This window comes from Arvicola amphibius, chromosome 3 (assembly GCF_903992535.2).
Source record: "Arvicola amphibius chromosome 3, mArvAmp1.2, whole genome shotgun sequence".
Lineage (NCBI taxonomy): Eukaryota > Metazoa > Chordata > Mammalia > Rodentia > Cricetidae > Arvicola > Arvicola amphibius.
Genome location: NC_052049.1, coordinates 65,192,243 through 65,213,789, shown reverse-complemented (window position 1 = coordinate 65,213,789; position 21,547 = coordinate 65,192,243). Strand labels below are relative to the sequence as shown.

General features: G+C 42.9%; 1 protein-coding gene across 1 annotated transcript in view; it reads right to left on the bottom strand.

Annotated features, from left to right (window-relative positions):
• The window catches only part of Adgrv1 (adhesion G protein-coupled receptor V1), a 536,429-nt gene that overhangs the window by 345,611 nt on the left and 169,271 nt on the right, over positions 1 to 21,547 (bottom strand). The window contains exons 61-71 of the mRNA XM_038323536.1: positions 19,987 to 20,107; positions 17,964 to 18,102; positions 17,128 to 17,313; positions 16,623 to 16,855; positions 14,313 to 14,461; positions 11,790 to 11,985; positions 11,161 to 11,380; positions 9,212 to 9,448; positions 7,299 to 7,448; positions 4,998 to 5,471; positions 826 to 969 (exon numbers count right to left, since the gene is read on the bottom strand). Of these exons, the coding sequence (XP_038179464.1) occupies positions 826 to 969; positions 4,998 to 5,471; positions 7,299 to 7,448; positions 9,212 to 9,448; positions 11,161 to 11,380; positions 11,790 to 11,985; positions 14,313 to 14,461; positions 16,623 to 16,855; positions 17,128 to 17,313; positions 17,964 to 18,102; positions 19,987 to 20,107 (2,249 nt within the window). The remainder of the gene's footprint in view (positions 1 to 825; positions 970 to 4,997; positions 5,472 to 7,298; positions 7,449 to 9,211; positions 9,449 to 11,160; positions 11,381 to 11,789; positions 11,986 to 14,312; positions 14,462 to 16,622; positions 16,856 to 17,127; positions 17,314 to 17,963; positions 18,103 to 19,986; positions 20,108 to 21,547) is intronic.

Below are 21,547 nucleotides of genomic sequence, written 5' to 3'. Positions count from 1 at the left end.
TTGGCTTTGTTTCTGGCGAGCCTTTGAAGTGACTGAGAATCATCTTTTTCCACAGAGATGGTAAACAACTCTCAGACTCAGGTTAGAACACTCACCCACACTGGCGTGCATCAGCACAGACTTTCTGTGGCAGGCAAAGCCCAGGTATTAAACATGAACACTGTCAGCAAATGAAAGCGTCTACAGTGCTTCATTCTGATTTTTAATTACTTAGCATTAAATGCCTCAATATTAAAGATTTAACATCAACACTTAGAAATTTTGGCTTTAGGTGACTGGTCCTTTTAAAAGGACTTTATATTCTAGAACAGCTGTACAAGATAAAAATCTTTCAACACTGCTGAAAAGGCACATAAATCTTCTAACTAATATTGAAAATTGACAAATTATTTTATATAATGGATCTGTTGATATTCACAGGTCTATTTTAAACTTGAGAAAGTTTAGAACTTTAAAATCCTAAAAACAAAAACAAAAAAAAGCCCAAAATCCCTTTCATAGTCTTCTCCTGTAGCTCAACCATGCTTCAGTGAACAGGCCCACCCCAAACACATGGGCAGCACAAACTGAGTTTGGTAAATTTTAAAAAGGGGGACAGGAAACTGAGTGAGTGGGGAGGTGAGGCACACAGCTTGGCAGCATTATGGGGAAGGAGAAGAAGCGAACATGACCAAACTTCACTGCATTCAGCTCACAAAGAAAAAGAAGAACAAAAAAGCATGTAAAAAATTATTAATTAATTAATTAATTCTTGAAGACCTTAGTCTTCCTGTTCGTGCTGCCCTCTTGTGGTTGCCTGAGAGAACTACACTCAGAGCCAATTACCTGGGAATTGGCAGCTTCCTCGGGAACGGGAAGGATGGCAGATTTTGCTTCCTGGAGAATTGTTGGCAATCCATAGAGAGGTTCACTCAGAAGCACCACAGACACCAGCTGCACAGTGAAATTAGAGCCCAGGGATAGGAAGACCTGTAAACAAAGGGTTAAGCAATCTTCAGAGTGAAACAGAGGCATGTGGCCTGGGTCACAGCACACAGCCTAAGTTCTGTGAGGAGAAGGCAGCTCCGTGGGTGCAGGCCTTCCAGGTGTTTTTAGAGGGTGGTGTGCAGCTGTGCTGGTAGAGAATAAACACACAAACTTACAACGTGCAAAGAATGGGACAGAAAGCACATAGTGGGGTGAAGGCAGCTAGCCCAGGGAGCCCCACTTCCTCCCTCTTCGTTAAGCAGTAAGGAATGATTCTAATGACAGCCACCTGGAGTGGACAGTAGAATGGACACACTTGTCATTTCAATACTCTGGGCAAATAAAAATCATAAACACTGACGCTAGATGATGCATGTCAAAGTTTAGCATCTAGCCGACTGGGCCATCCTGCGCTACAAGCTGTTCTCAGACTAGAACTGTCTGGAACCCGCGGTGTATCTTCTCATCCAAACACGGCCATGATGACGGCCCAGCCCAACTCAGTACCAAACCAGGAATATTCCTAAAAACATTGCGTCTCGCCTGCGGAGCATCGCCTTTTCCCACAGTGAACTTCAACATAATCCTGCCCTTAGGCTCACGAAACAGCATTGCCTCAAATGTGCAACATGAGAAAGTACAGATTTCATTCTCCCAAGATGACATTCTCTAAACGAAACTTTTGGGTCAATGCTAAGCAAGCAAACCACAACATTGTAAGTCCCAACAATGGCATTCACCTTTCCCAGAGGTCCCGTTCCGATCTACATCAACCAATGGCTGGGCAGCTAATGGGGCTTTATTCCAATTTCATGACGAATAAAGGATCAGGTGGTATTGTAAAGTACCAAGTCATTTATGTGACTTTTCCTACCTAGGCCTGTTCAGTACACACAAGACCTGGTGCAACTGACATTAAAGTTGAACATGAATCATGTTCAGGTCATATATGTTAGAATATATCTATATGTACATATAGATATACATATACACAGACATATATATCAAGTTTGATAAGTGTTGCATACAAATAAAAACCACATAAAAGCAGGCTAGAGAGATGGCTCAGAGTAAAGCTTTACTCCAAGCCCTTACCTGGAGGATCAACCCGAGTGCTGCCAGCATGTGCATGGCACAGTGCCACCCACTGGCATGTCAACAGTCTATCTCTGGTCATAACGCAGGAAAGCTTACCCTTCCTCTTCCAGTAACCAGCTGTCAGGAGCTCCTCAGCTACTTGTGACCTTTAGAAGCCCTTCCCCTGTCTACATGGGATTTTGACTGGCTGGCTCTTGTGCAGGATTTGGGTATATAATCACAGTCACTGTGAGTCTGTGTGGGCAATGGCTCTGTCATATCAAGAAAACAGTTTTATAGCAATTCTCTGCTACCTCTGGCTCGACACTCATCCCAAACATCTTCCTCAATGATCTATGAGCCCTGCAGGGAAAGTATCCAATAGAGATGTGCTATTTAACACTTTCCTTTGAGACTGAAGCATTCCCTCCTGTAGGGAAGCTCCTTAAGAAGGAAGGTAAACAACAAAATAGCTCCAGGAAACCCCTACAACTGACCAATTTCATTAGGCCCCTTCTTCCCAAGAGTAGACAAACCAAGCTGCAGAGAAAACTGAGACTAGAAAACAGAAGAAGCACAGTCAGCTGAGCTTCCTGGAAGAGATTTAGACCAACAGAGCCACTTAGAAAGGACACTCTCCAACCTGCTGAGCTGCATAGAAGGCCAGTCAGTGTGCTCCAGGTTCCTAGCTTTTGTGAACTGGTCACCCATGCTAGGGTGGGCTTTTGCGACAAGCTGTCTTTGAGTCATTTCTGCTCCTGTAAGTACCCCTTGCCCGTCAAATTAATGCATGTCTCATTTCCCACATTTTCATTATGTCTGCTTGTGCTGATTTGTTTAGGCACAGGATATAGATTTAGTACTTGACAAATCAGAGTCATACTTGGATCAGTTTCCCACAGATTTGCAAAAATGCAGGAATGATCGTGAAACCCATGTCCCCATTCATTAAGCACCAACAAAAGACCTAGAAAAGGTTAAAAGAAAGGTCGCACAGTGGTGGTTTGAAAGAAATGGTTCCCACAGGCCCACAGGCAGGGGCACTACTAAGAGGTGTGGCTTTGCAGGAGTATGTGTGTAAGGGTGGGCTTTGAGGTCTCAGATGCTCAGCAGCCAGGCTTGGATGTCTCACTTGCCCTGCTTGCTGCCTGCTGATCTGGATGGAGAACTCTCGGTCTCCTCTCCAGCAGCATGTCTGCCTGCACGCTACCATGCATCCTGCCATGATGACAATGGACTAAACTTCTAGAATTGTACTAGCCTCAATTAATGTTTCCCTTTCTAACAGTTGCCGTGGTAACAGTGTCTCTTCACAGCAATAGAAACCCTAACTAAGACACATGCTAAGTACAAATTCTTGAAATAGGCATGCTGTTTATCATGTAAAGGAGCCTAACTGTCATGGGTCATAAGTTTGTATGAAACATGGGTGACATAAATAGAAAACTACTCCACTTCCCCATGAGTGTCTCATGGGTTTCTTTCTCCCACCTTTCAGATCCTTGGAACTTTGATCGGATGTGCATAATTAAAGTGTAGCATTATCCTCAATTAAAGCTTTCTATTTACAACAGTTCTAGGTAGTAGACCCATGGCATAGGTTGACAATGGAAGACATGCCATGCTGTCTATGAGTCTTCAGTTCTTCGCCAGTCTCCCGAATGTTGGACATGTCCGTCCACCTTCAAACTACTTCTGCAGAAAAGAATCTTTAAACAAGCAACAAGTCTGGCCTCTCTATTCTAGTCCTCCCTTCGCTGACAAAGCAGACCAGCATGACTGACAACATCCCTCCTGTGCTCAGTACGTCACTGAACTGCGCTGGGTGCTCCCCACAGGCTTCAGAATTCACTCTTCCCCCTTTCTCCACTGAGACAATACACTACACTCCCCCACGACTTTGAGATTCCCTTCTAGTTTCATGATGCAAGCTTCAGATTTTTCTCAAGGCTCTAATCTAGGTGTTTTCTGAGCAGATTTCTTAACCATAAACTACAAATACCATCAAGTGGCAGGTGAATGAATTAAACTTGCAAAACTTGCATCTCTCATCTAACGGAGAATGTATAGAGCTGCTCAACCACTTCCTATGCGTTTAGACAGAGAAGACTGCCAGGATCTTCTAGCAAACTTCGATCAGGGCTTGGTGTGTGTGTGTGTGTGTGTGTGTGTGTGTGTGTGTGTGTGTGTGTACATATGTGGCATGTGTATCTGTATGAGGGCATCTTATGTTTTTTTAACTATTACTTTATTTTGAGCCATGGCCTTTCTAAGTATGTCCCTGGCTCATCTGGGACTCACTATGTAGATCTCACTGGCCTCAAACTGCTGAGATCTACCTGCCTCTGCCCCCAAGGACTCTGTTGTTTCTTTACTTACATGGGGATGGAAAACACACGCACATCACTGCTCCTATGTGAAGGCTGATTCTCCCCTTCCACCATGTGCGTCACTGGGATTAAACTTAGGTCATCTTAATGACAATGCCTTATTCCCTGAGCCGTGTTACCCACCCCAGTCCGTGCACCCTGTTACAAAGTGCCTGCAGAGAAGGCTGTTAGACTCGCCCCTCATTACCATCTAGACAGTCACAGTCAGTGTCACTGCTACAGATCTCTAGTTACAGAAGCAGCGCTATCAGGCTGTGTCTTTGTAGTTTTCCAAACCCCGGGAACATGCTTCAGTTCCCAGTACACTGACCATTGCACTTCGTATGTACTAAACAATTGCTTTCCAAATCTGAATGAAAATCTAGCTACTGATTCTGAATGGAAATCTGGTTGTCCATTCAGACTCTGCAATGCATTATGCAATAATTACTATGCATTTTCTAAGGCAGTTTTACGCCTACCTTTAAATATTAAAATAAGGCTTTCAAATGATCAGGGGCTACAAAGGGCTCTCCCAATGGAGCACTGCTAGAACCTTCAGGCATTTGAAGGAGTGCTACACACCTGATTCTTCAAGGGCACCAAGTCGACTTTGTATGGGGTGCCATCTTTGATCACCAGCCGCCTCTCTTCATTCTCAGTAGCAACAGGGTCTTCTTCATTATCAGACAGTATTTGAAATCTAACAGCCACATCACCAAACATCCCGGCAAGGCGGGTAATATTAATCTGGATGGACCTGCTGAGGTTCTGCCCAATCAGTACTGACTGACGATCTGAATACAAGGCAAACACGCCATGTGGGTCATCATTTGCAGACACGGAGAACCACGTGGTACACTTTTCCAGGTCCAGTTCCGCACCGCCCTCTACAGAAACCAGCTGCACGGCATATTCTTCCTGTATCTCAGGGATATCGTCTGGCAGCAAAAGGACATCAAAGCTTGCCTCACTCTCTCCATCAGCAATGGGGAAAAATCCACTGGTAGAAAGAAAGTCTCCAGTGACATCAAACTCGCTGCTCAGCTCCCAGTGCACCTGGGATGGAAAGAGGACACAACTCAGCATGTGGAACAGGAAACCTCCCAGTTACATTTCCTCTGTGTCATGCAAAAAAGACATGCAAATTACATGCTGTTATATTTAGACAAACTTGGAACTATATACTAATTGGGAAAGTACATTAGGTCCTTTCAAAGAGAATCTGAAGGACAGAGTGTTTGTTAATCTTATTATTAAGATTATTATATAATCTTCTAAAAAAGACCACGATTTGAAAAGATAAAGAGAGTCAAGTAAACTCTAAGTGCCAGTTCCACACAAACATCATTTTGTGAACGATACACAATATTTCAAAGCCAAAAATCAGTATATGATATATCCTAAATTATCCCTGGCCTTGCATACCATACTGGAGAGATCTGGAGAGATTCTTCTACATCCATATTTATTACTGCCTCATTCGCTATAAGGAATTGGAATCAACCTAGTTGACCATTAACAGATGAATGGAAAATGAAATTCTGATATATATATATATATATATATATGAATATTATTAAGCTTTAGAGAAAATAAAGTTAAATTTTTGCACGAGAACTGATGAACTTAGAATGTATAATATCAAGAGAATCTTTATATACACAAGCTCAGGAAGAAAAAGACACATGCTTTCTCTCATATGTGGAACCTAGCCAATAATACATGCATATATGTAAACAAATGTACACATGGCTATAGTACAACATGAAGGAAAAACAAGAAATGCTAATTATTGGGGGTCAGGAAGGACTGGGTACAGGTCGTGGTTGCTAATTATGAAAGAAGGCAAAAAGTGAATTGTTCTTCCAGTTCTAATTCTGTCATGGAGTTTTGTTGTTTGTTTTGGTGATGGGTAAGCACACAAAATATAGTTGATACTGAAACTATAATATTGCGTGTGATGCTCCACGGCTTCCATTCTGAACACCCACTTTAACTGTAGTTATACAGTCTTTGGGTCAGGTTAGTTTTGGAATGGGATGTTTTTATTTGGATTGCAAGTTTAACAGTAAAGTTTCAAAAAGCTTTCAAATTGAATATACAACTCATTATTGTTGTTGCTTTTTAAATAAATATCTTTAAAATAATAATAATTAATCATTACTTCACAAGTGCTGTGACCAGATCACAACTTTTAAATGAAACAAACAAAAAACATAGCTCATCTTCAGCGCAGAGGAGAGATGATGTGTTTAGGGAAATTTCACAAACTGCGAAACATGGCGTTAGAACACACAGATCCCCTTATCTGTTATAGCCACGCCATTGGAACTCCCACAGACACGCCATCAGAGCTCCCACAGCCACGCCATCGGAGCTCCCACAGCCACGCCATCGGAGCTCCCACAGCCACGCCATCGGAGCTCCCACAGACACAGCATCAGCGCTCCCAGGCACACAGATGCAGGCTTCACCAACAAACATGGAATGCAGTTCTTTAGAAAATGTTTGCTTACATAGAAATGTTCTCTGAGAAATAAAGCATTGACAAATATGACAAGCAATTTACAAAAATCACTGTGGGGCTTAAGAAAGGGGGCTTCTTGTTAGAGTAAGTGAGAAAATACAAAACACCTCGGCCCTTCATAATAATGAAGCTGATGGCTCTGATCACTGTGCCAAATTTAATTTAGAGAGCACATTCGGGGCTGGTTCTCGCTGCAGACTGCAAAGGTACTTAAACCTCTTAGTTCCTCTGAAAACCCTAGTAATTTCAAGTCAGCAAAATCTTTAATTACTAGAACATAAAGTTTCTTTATTCCCCTAACCACATATGTGAGGCAAGCTGAAACTCACTCAAAAAAATCAAATAAAAAGTAATACCATGATCTCTCCAGAGACACCTTTGGCTCTTGTGACAAGGAAGGAAATGGATGTGGGTCCATCTGACGGCTGTGGCTCTGAATACATTTTCTTAGATAAAGACTCAGGAGCGAAATGAATGACTCCATTCGGATCGCCAAACTTTTGCACCTACCAAACGTTAACAGGACGTCAATAGAATAGAGGATAATCATGACAGAATCTAACAGGTTAACCCTGGGATTCTACACGTACTGCTACACGTACTGCTTGAGTATAATCTACCAATCCATTTGATGTGAAAAAAAATCTTCCTCACTATACTGACTATTGTCTAGATCAAATCCTTTCCTACTCGCCAAAGAAAGAAGTAATTAGAAAGGGTATCTGAAGGAAGTCCAAAGGGTAACTGCTTCAGGCCGGTGTTTTAGCCACCATATGCTTCCCACGTTTAGCCAGGTGGTTTCGTTCAGATGCCTCCTATGACACAGAGCAGACAAAAGGCCCTGTGGCGGTCGATGTTACTTTCCATGCTGAGGAGCAAGTCCGGGCACTGCGCATGCTCAGCAAGTGTTTCCTATGCTGACGATGGAGCCCGGGCATTGCGCATGCTCAGCAAGTGTTTTACCACTGAGTACTCCCCAGCCCCCATGCTGTTTCATTTTGTGCACCAAGTGGGCAAGGATATGATGTTAACTTGTCTAAAACACCGTTCTAGGTATTGCTGGGAAAGTCTTAGAGATACAATTAACTTTCAAATCACTTGTTTCTAAATAAAACATATTACCCTCAATAATGTGGGTAGATCTCATCCAATCAGCTGAAAGATGGAATGATAAAGAGGGAAGATTGGAACCTAGAAGCCATGCTTAAGTTTCCTGTCACTGCCACGTGGAATAAATACCAAGACCACTGCATCGCTCTCATTTTTCCCAGCTGCTGACCAAATTCATACATTCCTCCCTCCCTCTCTTCCTTCCCTCCTTCCCTTCTTCTCTCTTCCCTGTCCACTCCCTTTCTATCTCACCATACACGGTATACATGCACATGTGTGCCTATGTGTATGTGTGCGTATGTGTGTGCATGTATGTGTGTATGCATATGAGCACGTGTGTGCAGGCATGTGTGTTTCCCTTGGTTCTCTTTCTCAGGAAACCACTAACAGATTCAGACACCAAACAGGGTTTTCAGAAACAAAATCATTTCTCTTTACTGTTTTTCCGAAGCCAGCCATTATTACCCCCAGAGCTCCACCCCTCCCCCCCGGACTGTATAACTCATATGGAAGATGCAGGAATCAGGCCAGAGCCAACACCACATCACTGTGCCAAGTGAGCAGGAACCTTTAGTCCGACTCATTAAACGTTAAGAATTTTTTACAAGTTTGATGACAAGATACTCTATGTACCATGACACAATAAGTAACGCATCTCTAGATATGTCAAATATTCTCCCACACCAAATTTTCTCTAAAATTATAAAATAAGCAATTTAGCATTCTATTCAAATCTTAACAAAAATTATCAATAATGAAGCTATTGTGTAATTAACTAATATAAAAATGAGAATGTTTCACTCATGAGAATTATTAAAACTTTATGTTATTGTTTATTTTGAGACAGGGTCTCTTGTATACCAGGCTGGCTCCAAACTCACTATGTAGCAAAGGCTAACCCTGAATTTCTGATCCTCCTGCTCCTCCCCCCTCAGTCCTGGGAATATATTATAGGTGTAATCCACCACCGCTGGGGTTTGGAAAGCTAGGCTCAAAGCCTGGGTTTCACGCATGCTAGGCAAGCCGCACACCAGCTGAGCCACGTCCCCAGCCCTTCCAAGGGTTCTCACATTTCTCGTCAGCATTAGTGTGTCTCAAGCCATAGGAACAGTTTATTACCATAGATCCAAACGTTTGCGGCAAAGACACTCAGACTTACTGTTATCGCGACAGCTTTCGCTCTGGGATCTAACTTAGCATCTTTCAAAGGCGTAAGCTGCACTATGAATGTTTCCTCAGCTTCAGTCTCCTCATGAGGACAAACGGTGACAACGATGGTTCTCACACCGCCGTCTCCCTCCCTGAAAGAGACTGTGCCACTCACAGGCTCCTCAATGTCTCCATTCTGTGGCCGTAAGGCTTCTTGAGAATTGGGCCCCACTATCTCCCAGCTCACCTGCAAGGCATGATCAGTGTTAAGCAGGGGATTTGTGCACTACGTGTGCTATTAGAAAAAGCACACAATGATGAAACTATTCTAGGACACACTGGGATAATTTCTGACTTACCTGAGATGAAAATAATATTTTCAAATAAAAACTTGAAAATAATATTTAGTAATTTGTAATAACTATGGGAAAACAAAATTATATCATAAATATTTATATTGCAAACATATGACATTAGTGAAGTTTAAGAGTCCAACATTGTCCACCATGCGCTTGGGTTCTGCCAATCAGAGCATGGTAGCATAGACATCAAAATTGAAATTTCTGCCCTGTGCAATTTTTTCTGAAGATACTTAAATTCTCATTATAAAAATGAGTGTAAGGGTTTATGTTTGATAAGAAACTATTATTAAAATTATAAAAAACATGCTTTAGATTTCTATCATTCTAATTTGTATCATTTTCATACCCTCTGGAGAAAAAGGACCATAACCATGTAGTTCCTTTTGCTTATAACGGTCTGCTCTGCAGCACTGGTCACTCCCTCCGGCTGGAAAGCACGCCCCTTCTTCCTTGCTTCGTGAGATGCTTACAGGACTCCCTCCTTACTCCCCAGCCTTCCTGTCTCTGATCCCAGCCTGCACTCTTCACAACAACTCTAGCTATACCACAGGCTCGGGCTTCAGTGGCTCCCTACACATAAACACCTGCCTTACCTGTCATCCCCAGCCACCTAACACCTAACAACCTGACAACGAGCAGACTCAGTCTACGTCACCCCTCCATGGACTTGTCCAGCGTTATCTCAAAGTAACATACACAAAGCAGAATTCTTTAATATTCACCGCAGCCATGAAACTACATTCCAGCTGCTTCTAGGAGTCACCCATGATTTCTCTCTTCTGCCTCCATCTGGTTGTGGGTTAACCAACAGCCTATCCACATCTTGTCATCTCTGTCCCCATCACTCCTGACTGACTACAGGACAGAAGCCCTATCCACCCTTCCTGCTTGCACATGGCTCCACGGACTTCTTGTCAGCCATAGGTGAGCCATGGGAGTGAAAACAGGGTAACACATTCTCTGGTGAAGTCTCCTTAATGCCGTGCTCTTCACGTGCGTGATGTCTCAGACCCGTCCTGCGTCATCAATGACCCGTGCACTGACTGACTCTTTCGTTTAATCCCCAACTACATGGACTTCTCCTTCCAACAAGTCAGGTTTGCTCCTCTGCAGGATCCTCCATTCCTTTCTCCCAAATCATCACATACTGGGTAACACAGGTCATTTAGACTGTGTATCCCAACATTACAAGCGGAATTCACCACAAGTGTAATTTTTAAAAAAGAAAGAAGGGAAAAGAAAAGAAAAGGAAAAAGAAAAAGAAAAAGAAAAAATCTAGTTTGTGACTATTCAGGTTTATGAGCACTGTGAAAGCAGGGATGACGTCATTTCCAAACACGCTCTCTTCCTGTTGGACTGACTGGTATTTATCACAGTCGTTCATTCGCTTCCTCATTTGCTGCTAAGAGTCCCTGAAAACAGATTACAGCTTCTACACTTCTACAGACTTCATCAGGCTCAGGAGCCACTCAACACGTTACCGTAATTAGCAAATACTACAAATAAATAAACAAACAAACATCTGGGGAATAAGAAGATCCAACGTCATGTATAAAACATCAGAATTACTTTAACATCAGAGAAAGAATGACCCTACCTGACTCTCTCCCAAGAGTCCTCCAGTCCGCTGCAGCACCAAGTGTAAAACCATTGTGGAGTTGGGGTTAGGAATCAAAATTCTGCTTTGGTTGAGAAATCTTATGACACCAAACGGGGAGTCACTCTTGGTAATTGTGATTTTGCTCACTAGGTGGCGCCCAAGGATTGCTCCATCAGAAGCTCCAGTGAGCAGAATTTCAAACTGTTCCTCAAATTCACTACATGGCAAGAAGGAGCAATCTGTGAGTCTAAACATATTAAAATGCCTGAAAAATCCAAATAGCTAGACATTTCCCAAATTGGCCATCAATATTCAAGGCACAACAGGCACACACCAGGAGAAGGGTGCTCAGCATAAAAGCAGACTCAACATGAAGCTCTCACGACCCAGACATCAGACTTTTAAACTGAGGAAGGCTCCAGAAACTGGACCCAAAGATGCTGCCACATCCTTATCAGGCTGTGTAAGGAGCAGAAGTTAGGGTTTTTTTATCTGAGAAAAACACGAGGTATACAACCACAATGCTGTCCTCTTTCCTGGTACCCCCTACTCTCTCTCTCTCTCAAGTGTTGTCAGCAGGAATGCTCGTCCTCAGGCCCGGGTACCAATGCTTCCTTGTGACCAACCTTGTGCTGCCGTTGACGATGGAGACGTTTATAAAGCTTAGGTTCTGCCCATGCTGAAAGGCGACCGTGCTGCCATGTAGTACGTAACCTCCTGGGGCAGCAGAGAAGCCCTGGAACCTGAAGTCAGCTGACACGCGGCCATAAGTTCCATGGAGCCTCAGCACCGGGATCGTGATCATGCGGGCATCTTCCTCCACTGGAACGGAATGTGCAATTAGCCGGGTTACTAGAGAAAGCAAAGGACGCTTACACGATACAGCCAAACTGTACCAGGCAACTCAGAATAATGGGCCAGTGCTTGCGCTCGTGGTTTTCATGATTCATAAGTGAAATTAGCGAAACTTAAAAATTAGTGAAAGTCTTGTCCCTTTTATCTTTTTATGAAGAATATAGTTTGCCAGATGTTGAGATTTAAAATGACTAATTTTTAAAAATGTAAGCAACCTATGGGCACTCTTTCTCTTAACGCTGTGCACAAATAAGAAACTCTTGATGAGACGGTGGGAGATAAACATAGGGTGTCCATAAAGGGGAAGTAATCTGGATCGCTTCTACATATTCAGCTGAAATACAAACAGTGAATGCAAGGGAACCTTATGCTATTTCTATCGTGGGGTGTTTTTCACATTTATAGTGTGTGTGTGTGTGTGTGTGTGTGTGTGTGCATATACATATGTGTGTATGCGCTAATGTGCATGTGTGTGTCTGTGTGTGTATATATACACATATATTTATATATGCACACATGGCACATGTGTGGTACTCAGAGGTCAGATCCCTTCTTCCTCCAGCTGGGTTTCCAGGTTTGATTTCAGTCCAGGCTTGGCAGCAAGTGCATTTACCCACTGGGCTATCTCAATAGCCCTTGTATGAATATTTTTAAATCTATATATATATAAACTATTGTATTTTTAACCAGAAAAAATCAGAAAATACCAATATTTATGTTTGATTTCAATTCCAAAATTCAAATTCAAATTTTAAAAAGTATTTATTAGCAAAAGTTCCTCCCTGAAGCAGTAAATTATTGAGAAATGAGTAAATAGAAAAAAATCATATTTGTTTCTTGATGCAAACAAGCAACATCACTTTATCAGTAATGGGCTGAAACTCACAAAATAGCTTATGTGATAAGCCATGTCTTATCCAAAAAGTCCATAGAAAACATGCAGGAGGGGGTTCTGTCCAGTGTTCAAGACAGCTGGACAAAGAATCTGAGGAGGGGCGATGGAGCCAATGAACAATTTGCAAAAACGAGGTAATATGTTTATTTTAAAATTATGAATATTTAAAAAAATTTTTTAGACAGTGTTCTCTGTGTAGCTCTGGCTGTCCTAGAATTTGCTCTGTAGACCAGGCTGGCCTTGCACTCACAGCGATCTGCCTGCCTCTGCCTCCTGAGTACCAGATTAAAGGTGAGCACCACCACCCACCTTACTTCTAAATAATATTTACATTCTACCATTGAACAGAAGCATATTCTAGAAAGGTAGTCCTCTCTTTCTGCCCAGAAAGGAATATAACCAACATTCTATGTCCTGATCGCACATAGGAAAACTGCGGCCCTGGGCAAGCCTGACAGGGGCTGAAGACGACGTGACCGGTCCCAGGTCTGATCTGCAGCTACAGTACAGGAGAATGCTCATTTCGATGGTGATATTCACTACAGAGTAAGTAGACACTAAGCTATGATCATATCAAATTAATTTACATAAATGTGAAAGTTTTTTCTTTTTAAAAAATTAGATTTATTTAATTTTTATTCACGTTAATGTGTCTTTGAATGTGCAAGTTCCCCCAAAAGCCAGAAGAGGGCATCAGATCTCCTGGAGCTGGAATTTCTGGCAGTTTTGAGCAGCCAGATATGGATGTAGGAAATCAAACTCCAGTGTTTTGCAAAAGCAGCGTGTTGTTTGGTTTTTGGGAAGAGGGAATATTAATTGAAAAGATAGCTCCATAAGATCGGCCTGTAGGCAAATCTGTGGGGTGCTATCGTGATTAATGATACATGTGTGAGGGCCCCAGCATTACGAGTGACGTCACCCCTGGGCCGGGAGTCCTAGATGTGATAAGAAAGCAAGCTGAGCAAGCCAGGAGGATGGCCAGCAGGCGGCGTTCCCCACGGCTTCGGGAATCAGCTCCCTATCCCAGGTTCCTGCCGTGAGTTCCCACCCTGACCTGGATGATGGACCAGAGGCCAGAAGATGTCATAAACCCTTTCCTCCTCAAGCTGCTCTGGCCATGGGACTTTATCTTGGCAATAGAAATCCAGCTAAGACAGGCATCAAGCAGCCTTAACCACTGAGTCATCTTTCCAGCCCCATTAACGATGCTATAAACAGACATATTTGAGTCATCCTTGAAGTTTAAACATCAATTATTTTCCTAGCAAAATACAGAGACGCAAGACTCCCTAAAAGTAACTGAAAATAATTTTTAACGTAGGGATATTTTGTGATCAGACAAAAGTCCTTTGCAATTCAGAGAATGCCGTGATCATTAGGACAAGCCAAGTGAGTGCACCTGAGATGGCCGTGTACTTCGGGTCAAACTCAATGATGCCCTCTGCGTTATCATTTCCCACGATTATGATCTGAACACTGGAGACGTTTCCGATTCCAGGAGGCTGATCTATCTGAAGTCCATTCTCTTGGATGGTAAAATCATACCCTCTTGCAAAGTCATAGGAAACAAAAATGAAAACATAACAACGTAACAAGCATGCACATGTGTAGCGTGAACATAGTGGTCTTTCTAGCTCCTATACCTTAGTGCTACTAAGTAATACACTGCCTCCATTTACATTGCAGTACTGCACAGTGAAATCAGAGCCTTACGCATGCTAGGCAAATGCTCTACCCTAGCACTGTAACGACCTTAAGTGTCCCCAGCACTAAGGCTGTCTGGTGTGAAGCAAGGTTTTTTGTTGCTCCCAAGTATTCGGCATTTACATGAAATAAAGGCTAGTATAAAATTACAAGTTTGGACAAAATAAAAATAATAATGCTACAAGGCAATGCAATTTAATATAACCAGTATCTTCCAATCCAGTCCTCAGCTTACTTGAATAACAACAACCTATTTTGGCAAAAGACTCATACTGATGTCGCTCCCATCAAGGAGCTTGGACTTCCAGGTCCTTATGGCATTTCAACTCCTGAAGTGAAAGAATTTTTTAAAAAATACAAAACCATTCCAATCCTTTCTTCAATCCCCAAATTCTAATGTGGTGCTCGTAGCCATCTTATACTGAAATGTTGAGACCTGCTAAATAAGATCGCCCGTGAAGCGAACTCAGAGCAGCACAGGCTGAAACACCAGGAGGAGTAACTGCGCTCCTCAGCACTAGGAGATCTGCCGTGGACTGCCTGGACACCAGAAGTTCCACCAAAGAAGCAGTTCTCTGCCGAGAGGCAATACAAGAAGTGCACTGTATTCTATTGCCCCTTTCGTATCAAAGGAAGCCTAGTAATTAGCAGCAAGCAAAAACTGTTTCACAGAATTCACATGGAAATTTATATCTGAAAGAGTAGCCAAGATAGCAAAATCTCCAAGTCCTAGCTAATCAAAGTCGCAAACATGCTGGCACAGGTGGGGAGCTGCTCTTTCTAAACTGCATTCAGGGAAGCAAGACTGAGCAAGGGAAGAGACTGAATTCCCACTGCCAGATACTGAATCATTTCTTAAAAGTGGAAGACTTGATGTGAACTCAAAATACAGTTTTAGCTCTCTAAGGCTCTCTAAGAATGCACACTCTACATATGCTTCTGAGTGAAATACTGAGTTTGGAAAATTTATATGTGTACTGGCTGGTTTATGTGCCAACCTGACACAAGCTAGAGCCATTGGAGAGGAAGAAGCCTCAGTTGAGGAAATGCCTCCATGAGATCCAGCTGTAGGGCATTTTCTCACTTAGTGATCAATGAGGAGGGCCCAGCCCAGGTGGGTGGTGCCATCCCTGGGCTGGTGGTCCTGGGTTCTATAAGAAGGCAGACTGAACAAGTCATGAGGAGCAAGCCAGTAAGCAGCTGCCCTGTATGCCTACTGCTTCAGCTCCTGCCTCCTGGTTCCAGTCCTGTTTGAGCTCCTGTCCTGACTTCCTTCAATGATAAATAGCAATATGGACATATAAGATAAATAAACCCACTTCTCCCCAACTTGCCTTTTTGGTCATGGTATTTCGTTACAGTTATAGGAACTTGAAGACTAATGGATATATATTCTAATCCGTAAGAAAACTTCCAGTCTTCTCTGATTTCATGCATTGTTCTAGGCAAAGGTCCCCTCCTGGGCCCTTTGTAGACTGAACAGGGCTGACTGAGTCAACCAAGAGCAGTTCACTGTGCTAGAAGCCTCCTGCTCTGTCAATCAAGCCAGCCCCGGAGAAGACACAAGCCTCAGTTCATGAATTCTGATTCCTCGCTGAAAACATGCTGCACAGTTTTGTCAACTACCATTCGATTGTTTTTTCCAGTTTAAACTGCTATAGAGCAAGGATCGATCACATTGGGCCACCGAGAAGACAGCAGACTTTGGTATACCAAGGACATCTGCTTCCCACTCCCACTGGTTCAGGGGTCCAGAAGGGCCACCCCAGAGGAGCGCTGCCCTGGACAACAGTCGGGCTAATGCCACAGGAGCTGCAAGACGCCACAGCAATCCCCTGGCTTTGCGGGACAAAGGCACAGAACAGGAACATGCTGTCTCAGCCCGGAAGTAGGGGAGTAAAGTCCAGAAAATTAGGAAAGTAGCAGTCTGTCTTAATTTCTCTGTTCAGTCCTGGCCCAGTGTCTTTCCCGCTTGCTTTCTCCTCACGCCCCCCATTTCCTTTACCTTCCCTGGAGGTCCACTTTTGTAAGGGTGAGAGCAAACTCCTCCGGGCCTTCAGGAAGGCTGTCATCAAGGATTTCAACATGCAGACTTTTCGCCCTCTCTTTGGCTTCAAAGAGGAGCTCCCCTGATGCGGGAACAAAGTCCCAGCCTGCCTTGGCCGTCCTGCTATCAGTCTCGTACCAGACTTGCACGTGTCCGAAAGAGCCACCCGAGCGGATAACTGTGACATTAACCTAGAAGAAAATTGCTTACCTGTTTAATTTGAATGTTTAATCCACTGAACAAATCATCTCTAATTAAAGATTCTTTTTACTGGAATTATACTGGAATTAAATTTAACTCTATACAATTATAGAAATTACATGTTATAATAATGATACCAGAAAGAAATTAATCCACTGGGGGAAAGCTTTAGAAAAGAAACGAAAAAGACAAGCATTTTGATGTCTGCTCACCACACTAAAAACAAAAGAAGCAGTAAGAGCTGAAGCTGCCCACGCCATACCCTCTGTGCTGATTCTGAGACTCGAAGCTGCTCATGTGAAAATGAGAACCAGCCATAAGGGTCATCACTGGCCACCATGGTGACTCTGGCGGTGACGCTGGCTTCATTCAGTGCCCCACCCTCACTGATTCCAGTCAGCTGAAACTCATAGGAACACTTCTCCTCGGGGACGTCATCATTCAGAGCCTGGAGAAGTTACAAAAACCAAAACAGGCATAATGTAAGGAAGTGTCCTATCCATAGAAAAAGCCACGGACTCTGTAACCTCTCTCCAATTCTACACACATATACACACACACACACACTCATGCACACACACACACACACATGCACATACACACACATACACAAACATACACACAGGCACACACACATGGACACGCACACACACACGGACACACACGCACAAATGCACACACGAACACACATGCGCATGCACGCACGCGCGCACATACACACATGCACATACACACACATACACAAACATACACACAGGCACACACACATGGACACGCACACACACACGGACACACACACACAAATGCACACACGAACACACATGCGCATGCACGCACGCGCGCACATACACACATGCACATACACACACATACACAAACATACACACAGGCACACACACATGGACACGCACACACACACGGACACACACGCACAAATGCACACACGAACACACATGCGCATGCACGCGCGCACACATACACACATGCACATACACACACATACACAAACATACACACAGGCACACACACATGGACACGCACACACACACACGGACACACACACGCACGTGGGCTAACAGAAGGCAGTCACACTGGTACCTGAATGACTACGGTAGCCTCAGACTGTCCATCCTGCATTGTCAGCTGTCCTGACGTTTCGGCAAACTCCCCCACAGAAGGAGGAACTAGCCTCCAGTACACTGTGATCTCCTCTGAAACCCCTGGGCCACGAACAAGGCTACAATACATGGATATACATTTAGTACATTTTTAACTCATGATATTCCATAAACGTTTTCTGTGCCTCTCAACCAATTTTCACTTATCTCAAGAATGTTATGCTTTTAAATAACCTTGTCGATCAATTGTAAGCCAGGCAAAAGTCTTAGAATTCCAAGGTAGAAGTGTTAGAACCCCTAAACTAGCATGTCTACATTGACAAAAATGAACACTAAACCTGAAGGTTTAAAGGAACAAAAATCAGCATTTATGAATTTTATTTAACATCCACATCGACTATGAGAAGAAGCCTAACAGGTCCTCTGAAGAACAGAAACGCGTGAGCAGCCGCATGGAAAGGAGGAAGTCCGGACCAGGTATGGACTTCAAACAGCGGCATAAGAAAATCTCCAGCCCAGCCCAGCAACTGCACTGGTGACTGCTGCTTCATTCTTCAGAAAATGTGGGGGCCCAGCTACCCCAGTCACAATGACTCAGTTGTGAGGTGGGCTTAGAAGCAGGCACTCTTAAGCCTTTTGCTGGAAGTGACTTTCTGTTAGTTTATTAGCTGGAAATGCAAACGAATCTTATATGTAGACATGTTGGCTAATCATCTTTTTCAATCTGGAAAATTTTAGTAACTCCCCTCATTTTTGCGTGAGCATAAAATTGTTGTGAAATTAGTGAACTATTTTTTAATTTTTTTTTCATTTATTTTACACACCAACCACAATTTTCCTTCCCCTACTTCCCATCTACCAACCCCGCCCCCCTCCGCCTTAGCCTCTTTCCAAAAGGGCAGGCCTTTCAGTTAACTAGGTTAACTAGGAATCTTAATGAATTAACAGGTTAATGATGCTATGTACTGAATTTCTAGATTTTCCATCCACAAAACTTTCCAACTTACAATCGGTAACTTTTTAATGTTTAATATCTGTATACAGCATATGTTATATCTTGGTATTGTCAAACTTAGAACTGGCTGGCAGGAGGAGACTGTACCTTGGTGCTCTTCCTGACTAAGAAAGAAGGGTTTTAAAACTTGTAGCTATGCTATGCTATATTGAAAACTTAAGTTTACATTTTTTTTTGCTTAAGTCAGGTTTTGCTGCTAAATTTATCAAATGTTTTCTCTGTAACAATTACTTAAAATAAGTTAACTTATCTTATTTTCACCCCAATAATACATGAAGCAAACCTTTGATCAACAAATCTATATGTTTACTCATGAAATAAATGCAATTTTGCTTTGATTTGCCATACTTTTCTACATTTGGGGATTTTTGGATGCAGGATCTCACTATGTAGCCCTATCTGCCCTGGACTTTGCTATGTAGACCAGGCTGGCCTCAGATCACAGAGATCTGCCAAGTATTGGGATAAAAGCTGCATACTGTGTAGTGCATACTGAGAGAGTGACTCATCGTGGATGCGGTGCCCCATGGGGCTGCTGATTTTACCCCAGTGCATGCTCTTGGCTGTGGGCTGTGCAGTTCATCCCTAAAAGAACAAGACTCTTTGTGATCTAGCTACAAGGCAGCTTGGGTAGAGATTTTAATTTGGGCCTGAGGGTTGTTCTATTCTCCACACAACGCTTACCAGTACATAATGTGTTAATGAGTATTATGGGTGCTTGAGAATGGTGATCAAGGTAGTGTCCTTAATCTTCCTAATGCTGTGACCTTTAATACGGTTCTTCATGTGTGGTAACCCTCCCAATAATAAAATAATTTTGTTGCTACTTCATAACTGTATGTTTGCTACTGTTTTGAATTGTAATGTAAATATATGATATGTGGGCTATCCTATATGCAACCCCAAAGGGATCTCTGCCCACAGGCTGAGAACTCCTGCTCTAGGAATAATTAAATAAAACAAAGAAAAAAATTCCTAAAATCCTCACCTGATGAAGGCAGTGCCATTATACGTTGCTGAGGGTTCCCCAATAATGACGTGTCTAGATGATGAAGCAATCCCCACTTCTGATGCGCCGTTATCTCCTCGAATGATTATCGATGCACTACCTAAGTTTCAGATCAGATCATATAGTCCATTTTGATGCAAACATGTAAATGCTCTCTCTCTCTCTCTCTCTCTCTCTCTCTCTCTCTCTCTCTCTCTCTCTCTCTCTCTCTCTCACACACACACACACACACACACACACACACCAATTAAACTAAGATGGTAATTCCAGCAGGTAGGCACTGAGAGCCACCTTTCATTAGCGGGGTTGAAAGGCACACTGAGGCACTGGAGCATTTGAAGACTTTCCCATGATCACACTTGCAGAAGCAGCCAGCAGACGCTTGACAAAAGCCCCACTCTCGCTGGATGAGCAAGCTCTTCTCTACTGCATGCCTAAACTACTCCTGCAGTGTTCACCCTGCTGCTTTTGGCTGTGTGGCTTTGTCAATGCGATTCTTGAGGGCCCTTTCTTAACTTTTAATTTCCTGACTACTAGTCATGAAGCTGATCACTTACAATTATTGAAATGTAAATTAAATCATCTAATAATTTGAGAATACCTACAACAACTTAGCCGTACTTTGATGGGGATTATTTCCAGGAGCACACAATGGAATTTCATAGGAAACAAAACCAAAAATGTGTTGGTTGCATTTTTGTATTCCTTGCAATGGCTTAATGAAACTAAGAGTGGTTTGTCATTTACAAGTGCGCTGCAATGAGTCAGACATACATAGACTTTGTTATGCTGATACCGGGTGTACCCCGCTGCAATGAGTCAGACATACATAGACTTTGTTATGCTGATACCGGGTGTACCCCGCTGCAATGAGTCAGACATACATAGACTTTGTTATGCTGATACCGGGTGTACCCCGCTGCAATGAGTCAGACATACATAGACTTTGTTATGCTGATACCGGGTGTACCCCGCTGCAATGAGACAGACATACATAGACTTTGTTATGCTGATACCGGGTGTACCCCGCTGCAATGAGACAGACATACATAGACTTTGTTATGCTGATACCGGTGTACCCCGCTGCAATGAGTCAGACATACATAGACTGTGTTGTGCTAATTCCGGGTGTACCCTGCCCCATGGATATATTCCTACTTTGTGCAGAATCCTGTGCAACATGAGCTCTGTCACTCTCATGAGATGTCACTGACCTAGTTTAAAACTTATGCAGGATATGGGGTCTCGATAGGACTATTTCACAGGTTGGCCAATATCATGAACCAAAATGCAGGAAGAGTAACCAACCACCTTAGTGTTACATAAACTTCTGAGAATGACTCTGAACACAGTACCCATTGGCAGTCTCAGAGACTTGTTCAGCATGAGTCTCAATGTTATGAATGGACTGTAGAACAATCATTTCTATTTTAGAACTTCTCATCCTTTCTGTTGTTATATTACTCATAGCAAAATGAAATAAAGACCTGTCTTTCCTATAAAGATCTAAGAACCAGGATACCTGTTTATGAAAATTTAA